The 12566-nt window shown below is 45.0% G+C and overlaps 1 protein-coding gene across 1 annotated transcript in view; it reads left to right on the forward strand.

The window, feature by feature from the left end:
• The window catches only part of LOC120030511 (collagen alpha-2(IV) chain-like), a 50218-nt gene that overhangs the window by 15544 nt on the left and 22108 nt on the right, over positions 1 to 12566 (forward strand). The window contains exons 7-16 of the mRNA XM_038975919.1: positions 32 to 76; positions 265 to 318; positions 571 to 640; positions 742 to 849; positions 2175 to 2324; positions 4850 to 4948; positions 5504 to 5661; positions 5862 to 6044; positions 6431 to 6617; positions 11707 to 11925. Of these exons, the coding sequence (XP_038831847.1) occupies positions 32 to 76; positions 265 to 318; positions 571 to 640; positions 742 to 849; positions 2175 to 2324; positions 4850 to 4948; positions 5504 to 5661; positions 5862 to 6044; positions 6431 to 6617; positions 11707 to 11925 (1273 nt within the window). The remainder of the gene's footprint in view (positions 1 to 31; positions 77 to 264; positions 319 to 570; positions 641 to 741; positions 850 to 2174; positions 2325 to 4849; positions 4949 to 5503; positions 5662 to 5861; positions 6045 to 6430; positions 6618 to 11706; positions 11926 to 12566) is intronic.

Consider the following 12566-nt stretch of genomic DNA (forward strand, 5'->3'; position numbering starts at 1 on the left):
GGCCATCTTTTTTCTTCTTCTCTCTTGGCAGGGTCCTCCTGGTTTTAATGGACCTCCCGGATCTCCAGGAAGACCGGTAAGATGCACACACACACACACACACACACACACACACACACACACACACACACACACACACACACACACACACACACACACACACACACACACACACACACACACCTAAACTAAATGATGAATTGATTTATAAATGGATGATCAGATGAATGAACCAATGAACTGATGCATCTCTCACCCACACAGGGATTCACAGGCAGTCCAGGGTTCCCCGGGCAACAAGGCTACAGTGGACCTAAGGTAAGCCAAGTGAATGCATGACTGTGTACAGTACTTGTTACAAACTGAATGTCAGGTAATGTTGCCTTGAACAGGCAGCCCAAGAGCTGATCTGATTGGTCAAAAGACAAATTAGTAGATAAAGATACGAATTGGGCAGCCCTTGTACGCAGTCTTGTTCTGAGAGGGTTTAGGGTTGAGTTACTAGGCACCAGTCTGCCAGCAGGGGGTGCTAAAGTGAACATATTTCGTTTTTCTCTGTTTGTCTTTCAGGGTGACCAGGGGGAACAGGGGCCTCCCGGACCCCCCATCTACGCAGACACACAAGGGTTGGCTGTTCAAGGTAACACACACACACACAGACACACACACATGTTATGTACTGTATCATGAAAATAATGAATTGTATTAATGATACCCACAATCCCCTCTGATTGGTTGCAGGAGCACCAGGTGACAACGGTATCGACGGATTCCCCGGCCAACCAGGTGACGCTGGCACTCCAGGGTTTCCAGGACAACCAGGACGACCAGGCGACTCCTTCGGCGATAGTAACACCGAGACACATACACTATCTAGATGCATGCACACACACACACATGCAAACACACGTACAGGCACGCAGACACACACACACACACACACACACACACACACACACACACACACACACACACACACACACACACACACACACACACAGTGTACAGGCATCTGTACAGCCGTTTTACACTATAACTCTCAAACCCAATTCCTTTCCAACACCTCTCACCTCTTACAGGTAGATACACACATGCATACATGCACGCACACATAGCAGACACACAAACACCTCTGATTTCCACAAGACACAAAACTAATACCTGCAAGATAAGTCAAACCTTCTTCTGTTCCATTTTGTACCCCGCCCTCTTTTCTCTTCTGTTGTCTTTTCTTCCATCCCTACTCCTCTCCTGTCATCTCCTCTCTCCTCTCCTCTCTCCTCTCTCCTCTCCTCTCTCCTCCTCTCTCCTCTCTCCTCTCCTCTCTCCTCTCCTCTCCTCTCTCCTCTCCTGTCATCTCCTCTCCTGTCATCTCCTCTCTCCTCTCCTGTCATCTCCTCTCTCCTCTCCTCTCTCCTCTCCTGTCATCTCCTCTCTCCTCTCCTGTCATCTCCTCTCTCCTCTCCTGTCATCTCCTCTCTCCTCTCCTGTCATCTCCTCTCTCCTCTCCTCTCTCCTCTCCTGTCATCTCCTCTCTCCTCTCCTCTCTCCTCGCCTCTCTCCTCCTATCTCCTCCTCTCTCCTCTCCTCTCCTGTCATCTCCTCTCTCCTCTCCTCTCTCCTCCTCTCTCCTCCTCTCTCCTCCTCTCTCCTCTCCTGTCATCTCCTCTCTCCTCTCCTGTCATCTCTCCTCTCCTCTCTCCTCCTCTCTCCTCTCCTCTCTCCTCCTCTCTCATCTCCTCTCTCCTCTCATCTCCTCATCTCCTCCTCTCTCCTCTCCTATCTCCTCCTCTCTTCTCTCCTCTCTCCTCTCCTCTCTCCTCTCATCTCCTCTCTCCTCTCCTCTCTCCTCTCTCCTCTCTCCTCTCCTCTCCTCCTCTCCTCCTCTCTCCTCTCCTCTCTCCTCCTCTCTCCTCTCTCCTCTCCTCTCTCCTCTCCTCTCTCCTCCTCTCTCCTCTCCTCTCCTCTCCTCTCTCCTCTCCTCTCTCCTCCTCTCTCCTCTCCTCTCTCCTCTCCTCTCTCCTCCTCTCTCCTCTCCTCTCTCCTCCTCTCTCCTCTCTCCTCTCTCCTCCTCTCTCCTCTCCTCTCTCCTCTTCTCCCCTCCTCTCTCCTCTCCTCTCCTCTCCTCTCTCCTCCTCTCTCCTCTCTCTCCTACTCTCTCTTCCATCTCCCAGGTCGAGGAGGCAGCCCAGGGTTCCCTGGTACCTTAGGGCCTAAGGGAGAGAGGGGTAACCCCGGCAGACAGAGCTACGGCCCTGAGGGCCTACCAGGAGGACAAGGCTTACCAGGACCCCCCGGACCTCCCGGACCACCAGGCAGATCTGGTACGTTACGGCTTCCCAGCAACATAATCGAGTCCAGCCAGAATTTTGCGATTCTGCGATCACAAAATGTTTTGCAAAATCAACAATCCCCTCCCCCTATTACTAAATGTTTTTACATCCCTCCAAATACATGTCACTATCATTCATATCACTATCATTCATTATGTCATCCACAAATACCTGTTTCACTATCATTCATTATGTCATCCACAAATACCTGTTTCACTATCATTCATTATGTCATCCACAAATACCTGTATCACTATCATTTATTATGTCATCCACAAATACCTGTATCACTATCATTCATTATATCATCCACAAATACCTGTTTCACTATCATTCATTATGTCATCCACAAATACCTGTTTCACTATCATTCATTATGTCATCCACAAATACCTGTTTCACTATCATTCATTATGTCATCCACAAATACCTGTTTCACTATCATTCATTATGTCATCCACAAATACCTGTATCACTATCATTTATTATGTCATCCACAAATACCTGTATCACTATCATTCATTATATCATCCACAAATACCTGTATCACTACCATTCATTATATCATCCACAAATACCTGTATCACTACCATTCATTATGTCATCCACAAATACCTGTATCACTACCATTCATTATGTCATCCACGAATACCTGTTTCAGGTTTGTTTTGTTTTGATATTTTAACCTGCGTGTCGTGATCGCGTTTGGTGTGGGGGGACAAAATTCATTTATGCACGATGGCGCACGCGCGCAGTTGGTTTGGGTTCCGTGTCAGGGCCAAACACTGTGCATTAGCATTCCGAAAAGGTAGTGGGTCCTACCACCAGGGTGGGGATATTGCTGTTACCATGGTAATATTCAGCCCACCAAAACAAACAAACCCAAAATAATATTACATCAAGTTTTCCACGCCAACTACATGTATGTGCATGGTTCTAATGTAAACTGACAGTCAGGACACTCCTTACTAACACCTGTAAGTGTAGCTGGTCACTCAAATCCAAGATGCTTTCTCACATTTCGCCACTAGGTGTCTCCCTCTCCACCTGAGCAGCAGGACCATAGATATACAATAGAGTATGCACATAGTGTTAATGGTATATAGATATATATTGCTCTGATATAGGGGAGAAAGCTATCTATGGCTTTTCTTTTATTACCTTTTTTGAACTAGGCAAGTCAGTTAAGAACACATTCTTATTTTCAATGAACAGATTTTTACCTTGTCAGTTCGGGGATTTGATCTTGCAACCTTTACGGTTCTTAGTCCAACGCTCTAACCACTAGGCTACCTGCCACCACCTGACATAGGGGACAGAGATATATATTGCTCTGACATAGGGGACAGAGATATCTATGGCTCTGACATAGGGGACAGAGATATATATTGCTCTGACATAGGGGACAGAGATATATATTGCTCTGACATAGGGGACAGAGATATATATTGCTCTGACATAGGGGACAGAGATATATATTGCTCTGACATAGGGGACAGAGATATATATTGCTCTGACATAGGGGACAGGGATACATATGGCTCTGACGTAGGGGACAGATATATATATATATTGCTCTGACGTAGTGGACAGAGATATATATTGCTCCCGACGTAGTGGACAGAGATATATATTGCTCTGACATAGGGGACAGATATATATATATATTGCTCTGGTGTAGGGGACAGATATATATATATATTGCTCTGACGTAGGGGACAGATATATATATATTGCTCTGACGTAGTGGACAGAGATATATATTGCTCTGACATAGGGGACAGATATATATATATATATTGCTCTGACGTAGGGGACAGATATATATATATTGCTCTGACGTAGTGGACAGAGATATATATTGCTCTGACATAGGGGACAGATATATATATATTGCTCTGACGTAGTGGACAGAGATATATATTGCTCTGACATAGGGGACAGATATATACAGTGGGGCAAAAAAGTATTTAGTCAGCCACCAATTGTGCAAGTTCTCCCACTTAAAAAGATGAGAGAGGCCTGTAATTTTCACCATAGGTACACTTCAACAATGACAGACAAAATGAGAAAAAGAAATCCAGAAAATCACATTGTAAGATTTTTAATGAATTTATTTGCAAATTATGGTGGAAAATAAGTATTTGTTCTCAACTAGCCTACATGGTTAAATAAAGATGAAATAAATAAAATAAATGAAATTAAACTTTCACTGGGGATGGGGAGGACATACATTTTTTCCCTTACAGTTTTATCATTGGAATGTGATACAAAACGAGGCGGCGGTGTGCTTTAGGACCATGCGGACGCCTCCGAGCGGTCGGGTAGGCTGTTTGGAGTGTTTAAATAATAATAATTATGACCCCCCCCCACTTATAAACCAAAGTTGCGCCCCTGGTTTTGTCCAAAAGATTGACCAACCCATCATATTACATATGAGCTAACTAACAGACCAAATAAACTGAGTTTCTATGTGAGAGGTCAAGTTTGTGTGTGTGTGTGTGTGTGTGTTTCAGTCAACATCCAGCCCGGCAGGTTTGACAATCTACCAGGAGCGACAGGACGACCAGGAGGCCAGGGACCACCTGGAGCCAGCGGATACAAAGGACCCAAAGGTAAGACTTCCTATTGCATGCACACACACACACACACACACACACACACACACACACACACACACACACACACACACACACACACACACACACACACACACACACACACACACACACACACACACACACACAGTCCATATCCACCACACACACACACACACACACACACACATCAACTGCACACACACACACTGTCCATATCCACCACACCCACACACACACACACTGTCCATATCCACACACACACACCATATCAATCCACATCAACTGCACACGCACACACACACACACACACACACACACACACACACACACACACACACACACACACACACACACACACACACACACACACACACACACACACACACACAGTGTACAGGCATCTGTACAGCCGTTTTACACTATAACTCTCAAACCCAATTCCTTTCCAACACCTCTCAGGTGTATTGTGTTTTCATAAAGTTACAAATCAAAATGCCCGATGTCGGGACAATAAAGCTTTTCTACATCTCGATCCTAAACTCCTTACCTTCATCTTCCTCTGTGGTCCAGGGGAACTGGGTGACTGTAACTGCCTGGGAGGAGGCACCACGGGTGGGGTGGGGGCACCGGGGGCTCCTGGGTCTGATGGAAGACCCGGGGCCTTCGGCAGGAAGGGTGAAAGCGGAGACCCAGGCATACCCGGTTTCGGAGGACAACCAGGAACACCTGTAAGTTTCCAGTGACCAAAATGTTATCCAAATAAGTAAAACTATAATGCTGCTAACAATTACATTTACTCCCCCAAAAAATTAAGCAGTTGTCTACTCTCTTTCTTCTGTTCAATGTTTACAATTCTCAAACTATGATAGTGTCCATTAATGAGTTTACAAATCTGAGGTGATGAAAACACCTCTTCTTCTCCCTTCAGGGCCGTGTTGGCGAGAGGGGTTTCTTCGGGCGTAAAGGAGAAAAGGGTGCCTCCTTCTACCCCTCGTTCAGCCGAGGGATCAAGGGTGAACTGGGGGCCCAGGGCCTTCGAGGGCCCCCTGGAAACATGGGCCGACCCGGGAGAGACGGACTTCCTGGGTCCCCCGGACAGCCTGGGCCTCCTGTGAGTCACACACACATACACACACACACACACACACACATACACATATACATACATACACACACACACACATACATACATATACACACACACACACATACATACATATACACACACTACCATTTTTATGTGTCTGTGTCCAGTATAAAATAAGAGGTAGTTTGGCGAGCCAATGCTGCTAGCAGATACCCATAGACTTCCAGTCATTGGGCTAACGCTAGTTAGCAATTGTGTTAGCGCTTGTTAGCAACTTCCTTCAAACTGCACACAGAGACATAACAATGGTTTCCACGAGTTCATCTGACTCTGGGGAAGTATATAAAGGGTCTCATTGCCAAAATCCCCAAGTATCCCTTTTAACAGACATGATCCTCTCCTCGCCTCAGGCTGATGTTGATAGCTATGGGACCATTGGGGAGAGAGGATTCCCAGGGTTCTCAGGCGCCAAAGGTCGCGCCGGGGAACCTGGAGAGAACGGGATTGGCTACCAGGGTTCCATCGGCGCCCGTGGGTTTCCAGGCGACTCGGGCTTTGCGGGGTTACCAGGACAACCTGGTTTACCTGGCCCTCCAGGTATGTGCCACTGCGGACTCCCAATGAGGGGGAGTGGGGAGAACTATATAGTCCATAAAAACTGTCTAACAGATCGACTTTTGAGAATCACTCTTACTTCCCATTGTGTGAACAACACAATGTATTTCTGTACCACAGCCAACCATAAACTACAGGTACAAAGAAAAGCAGCATAATTGGAACACACAGAACAATAAGGAGCCATTCTCACAGCTTGCTACATCTACACGGTTCTCCTCCCAACATTCATTCTCTTTCAGGCAGTTGGTGGGTTTATTAATGGGTGTCATTAATGTGCTTATCCTTCCTCTAGCTAGCTGCTTAGTCGATTCACACAGATCAACGGTAATTCATTTGCTGTGATTACGCTACTACTGTCCTGTGATTCTTCAGTCTCAGAGGAGAGAGAAACTGATATGTTTTGGAAAAAAGGAATACAAGTTGGATGTTAATGTAATGATAATTTAGACTAAGTGTTCAGGAGACTGACAATACCTGATGACAATGACAGGAGTCCTGCTGAAACATTAGGATGTCCTAATATGGAGTCCTGCTGTAACATTAGGATGTCCTAATATGGAGTCCTGCTGTAACATTAGGATGTCCTAATATGGAGTCCTGCTGTAACATTAGGATGTTCTAATATGGAGTCCTGCTGTAACATTAGGATGTCCTAATATGGAGTCCTGCTGTAACATTAGGATATCCTAATATGGAGTCCTGCTGTAACATTAGGATGTCCTAATATGGAGTCCTGCTGTAACATTAGGATGTCCTAATATGGAGTCCTGCTGTAACATTAGGATGTCCTAATATGGAGTCCTGCTGTAACATTAGGATGTCCTAATATGGAGTCCTGCTGTAACATTAGGATGTCCTAATATGGAGTCCTGCTGAAGAATTAGGATGTCCTAATATGGAGTCCTGCTGTAACATTAGGATGTTCTAATATGGAGTCCTGCTGAAGAATTAGGATGTCCTAATATGGAGTCCTGCTGTAACATTAGGATGTCCTAATATGGAGTCCTGCTGTAACATTAGGATGTCCTAATATGGAGTCCTGCTGAAGAATTAGGATTGCCTAATATGGACACCGTATTTATAAAAGCAATAAAGAAACGCCATTGGACTCAAATGTTGCTAGCTAGCTGACTCTTCTCTGAGACTGAACAACACAAAACCAAACAGGTTTTTGCCACTCATATGAACGTGTGTGACTGTTGCTTAAGTTTTCTGACACAATAAAGCTAATGCTAAAACTTATTTTGAATATAATATGTTATTCTCTTCTGAAAGAGAGAGAAAAAGAGTGCAATGCAAATACATAAGTAATACCTTTTTGTTGTAGTTTAATTAAGTTACTATAAACAGTAGCTACATCATTTTGATAATATCACTTTCTCCCTCTATTTCTCTCCTCTTCCGGAAAACAATAAACTTGGCCCAACATCTCAGAATAATTTTTATTTTGCTTATGCCTTAACTGAATGAGCTGAATCTCTAACCTCTGATTTGCTGATTGTTTGATTTAATTATTTTAATTGGCTTATGCATTGATTGGCGTGACTATATGCAAATTACCTGAATGACCTTGATTGGCTTGTCTTCTACCGTCCTGTCCTCCCAGTAGCTCTCCCTGTCTCTCTTTCTTTATTTCTCTCTCTCTTTCTTTATTTCTTTCTTCCTCCTCGTCTTCTCTCTATTTTCATCCCTCCATCTCTGCTCCTGTGCATGTTTGTCTGACCAGGTGACAGCTGTGGGCAGGAGGGGTTTAATGACGCAGAGGGAGGTGAGAAGCTAAAGAGAACTGCCCTGGACAGAGAAACCCGAGCCCTAGATACAGTCTTTTAGGGCAACTCTGTTTGACATTCAGAGTTTCAATGGCAGCCATTTTGCCACTGGGAGTTCCAAGACAATAGGATTTCATTCTCAGATGGAATGTCATTGTTATGGAACGTGTTGGTGTCAAAACTGAGACACGGTACTGTACCTGTACCTGTGGCTCAGGAGATACTAGATAATCCAGTGGCCACTGTTTAATGAAACATCCCAACTGCTCATTTAAACCTTGTCATGGCACAGAAAGGAGACACTGAATTTTTATTTACTCAACGTGTCCACCATTTGTTCATAATGTCACAGATGGAAGCTCCTTGTTGCCCCACATGATTGGGATTCCATTGTGCTTGACTCAGTTGATGATTGACACTTGATAATGGACATGTTGACCAGTGTTGAGTTCCCAGTAGCTCTTGTCCGGGGTGGCTAGCAACAGCAAGCCGCATGTAACGCCCTGGACCAGAGCTAAGTTCCGAGCTACATCTCTCTTACTCTGTCAGAAAATGGTTAGGAGCTTAATGTTCCCATGGTTAGGAACCTAATGTTCCCATGGTTAGGAACCTAATATTCCCATGGTTAGGAACCTAATGTTCCCATGGTTAGGAACCTAATGTTCCAATGGTTAGGAACGTAATGTTCCCATGGTTAGGAACCTAATATTCCCATGGTTAGGAACCTAATGTTCCCATGGTTAGGAACCTAATGTTCCCATGGTTAGGAACCTAATGTTCCCATGGTTAGGAACCTAATGTTCCAATGGTTAGGATTGTAATGTTCCCATGGTTAGGAACCTAATGTTCCCATGGTTAGAAACGTAATGTTCCCATGGTTAGGAACCTAATGTTCCCATGGTTAGGAACGTAATGTTCCCATGGTTAGGAACCTAATGTTCCCATGGTTAGGAACCTAATGTTCCCATGGTTAGGAACCTAATGTTCCCATGGTTAGGAACCTAATGTTCCCATGGTTAGGGGCTTAATGTTCCCATGGTTATGAACGTAATGTTCCCATGGTTAGGAACCTAATGTTCCCATGGTTAGGAACCTAATGTTCCCATGGTTAGGAACCTAATGTTCCCATGGTTAGGAGCTTAATGTTCCCATGGTTAGGAGCTTTCAGTGGCAGTTAGCAGTGCACTACTTTACTCCTTCTGCTCCAATCAGAGTTGCTGGTGCATGCGTTAAGCTTTGCCTCTGCTAAGTGCTTTAACCAAGAAGGAGGGGGGACTACGATGGGGGGTAGCCAATCAGACCTTATGACATTATTGAAATAATACCAAAGAAAAGACATTCAGTTACTTACTAAATGTGAATCACTTTTAACAGGCCATAACTATTAACATTGGTTTAATCAATGACTTACTACTTTTAATCAACCCACTGACATTATATCCTCAATCTAACAGAATCATTATCACATCAATGCATATCCATAAACAAACATGAAGTCTTAACGAATAACAATAATGTGTTACATGACCAAATTGATGTATAAGCTAGACTGTACTATAATCTTCCAGTGGTATTGTACCAGTTTTACTGAGACACAGAGAGCTTTACTCCAGTCCTGTGTGTGTGTGTGTATGTGTGTTAACCGTGATCTGACTGACTGTTACTAGGGCTAACGCTACCATGTCGTCTACCTGGTGAGGATGGAAACCCCGGCTTCCCCGGAATACCTGGAAGACTAGGTAACATACAGACTTCATCACCATGGCAACACTTCCTGTTTTGTAATTTGACAATTATTTTTTACACAGAGGTCGGCAATGTGTGTGTGTGTGTGTGTGTGTGTGTGTGTGTGTGTGTGTGTGTGTGTGTGTGTGTGTGTGTGTGTGTGTGTGTGTGTGTGTGTGTGTGTGTGTGTGTGTGCGCGCATGCGTGTGTAGGCCCCAAGGGCGAGCCAGGTTTCCCAGGTGGTCCCGGTCGGCCCGGTTTTGACGGAGGGAAGGGAGAGAGAGGAGACCCAGGTTACGGGGGCCAGCCTGGGCCACAAGGTAAAAACACAGCTATTGTTGCCTATCCTCTTTGACAATATCACCATTCACCACTCTTCCTTTCCAACATGACCATCTACTAACCATTAACTAACCATCTACTAACCATCTACTGACCATCTACTGACCCTCTACTGACCATCTACTGACCATCTACTAACCATCTACTAACTATCTACTGATCATTTACTGATCATCTACTGACCATCTACTGATCATCTACTGATCATCTACTGACCATCTACTAACCATCTACTGACCATCTACTGACCATCTACTGACCATCTACTGACCCTCTACTGACCATCTACTAACCATCTACTGACCATCTACTGACCATCTACTAACCATCTACTAACCATCTACTAACCATCTACTGACCATCTACTGACCATCTACTGACCCTCTACTAACCATCTACTAACCATCTACTGACCATCTACTGACCCTCTACTGACCATCTACTAACCATCTACTGACCATCTACTAACCATCTACTAACCATCTACTGACCCTCTACTAACCCTCTACTAACCATCTACTGATCATCTACTGACCATCTACTGACCATCTACTGACCATCTACTGACCATCTACTGACCATCTACTGACCCTCTACTGACCATCTACTGACCCTCTACTGACCATCTACTGACCATCTACTGACCCTCTACTGACCATCTACTAACTATCTACTGACCATCTACTGACCATCTACTGATCATCTACTAACCATCTACTGACCATCTACTAACCATCTACTGACCATCTACTGACCCTCTACTAACCCTCTACTGACCATCTACTAACCATCTACTGACCATCTACTAACCATCTACTGACCATCTACTGACCATCTACTGACCATCTACTAACCATCTACTGACCATCTACTAACCCTCTACTGACCCTCTACTAACCCTCTACTGACCATCTACTAACCATCTACTAACCATCCACTAACCATCTACTGACCATCAACTGACCATCCACTGACCACTGATATCTATGGTCCATTGTTGATATTTATAGTATATGACTTCTGGTTAGACTGGCTCTTGTAATTGCTGCCAATTATTGACAATAAATATTTGCTGAATTAAACTGACTGAACTTTTCTATGACTTCCACTTAGTCTTTTGATTTCTGCCAACAACGAATGGCCTTTAGTGTCTGCTAAATGGCATAAATACTAGTGAAAGTAAAGATGTATGGAATTGAACCAGCTCTATCCTCATCCTCCCTCCCTCCCAGGTTTCCCTGGCCCCAGAGGAGATGCGGGGGGGCCAGGTATCCCAGGCGAGGGTCGTCCAGGGGCCCCAGGGAAGAACGGGTTCCCGGGGCGGCCGGGGGAGAAGGGCCGGCGGGGGGAGGTGCTGGGGTCCTCAACAGGTCTCCCTGGATCACCTGGGTTCCCAGGAGGACCAGGAGACAAGGGAGAGCCAGGAGCATCAGGACTTCCTGGAGGATCAGGTGGGTCTCAGCATGATAACTACCTAATCATCTAATGAATATCCCTTCAGGAACCAATAAAATATCTATGTAGCCAGCCATCTATCTATCTGTCTGTCTGTATCATGTTTGAAGGTAAGACCCAGATGCAGACAACGTCAAATTAACAACAGTTTAATAATCCAACAGGGGCAGGCAATAGACAGGTCAAGGGCAGGCAGGGGTCAGTAAACCAGAGGTGAGGCAAAGGTACAGGACGGCAGGCAGGCTCAGGCTCAGGGTCAGGCAGAGTGGTCAGGCAGGTTGGCTCAGAGTCAGGAGAGGCATGGGTCAAAACCAGGAGGGCGAGAAAAAGAGAGACTGGGGAAGCAGGAGCTGAGACCTAAAACGCTGGTTGACTTGACAAACAAGACGAAGTGCCACAGACAAACAGAAAACACAGGTAGAAATACACAGGGGATAATGGGGAAGATGGGCGACAGCTGGAGGGGGGTGGAGACAAGCACAAGGACAGGTGAAACAGATCAGGGTGTGACAGTTAGTCTATATGTCTGTCTGTCACTCTGTCTCTTTATGAAAAATCTTTAAACTACCTACAACTTCAAAGGTTAAGTGAAGCCTTCATAAAGCCTTTAAAATGCCCACATAGATGCTTCACATAT

Source organism: Salvelinus namaycush, chromosome 36 (assembly GCF_016432855.1).
Source record: "Salvelinus namaycush isolate Seneca chromosome 36, SaNama_1.0, whole genome shotgun sequence".
Lineage (NCBI taxonomy): Eukaryota > Metazoa > Chordata > Actinopteri > Salmoniformes > Salmonidae > Salvelinus > Salvelinus namaycush.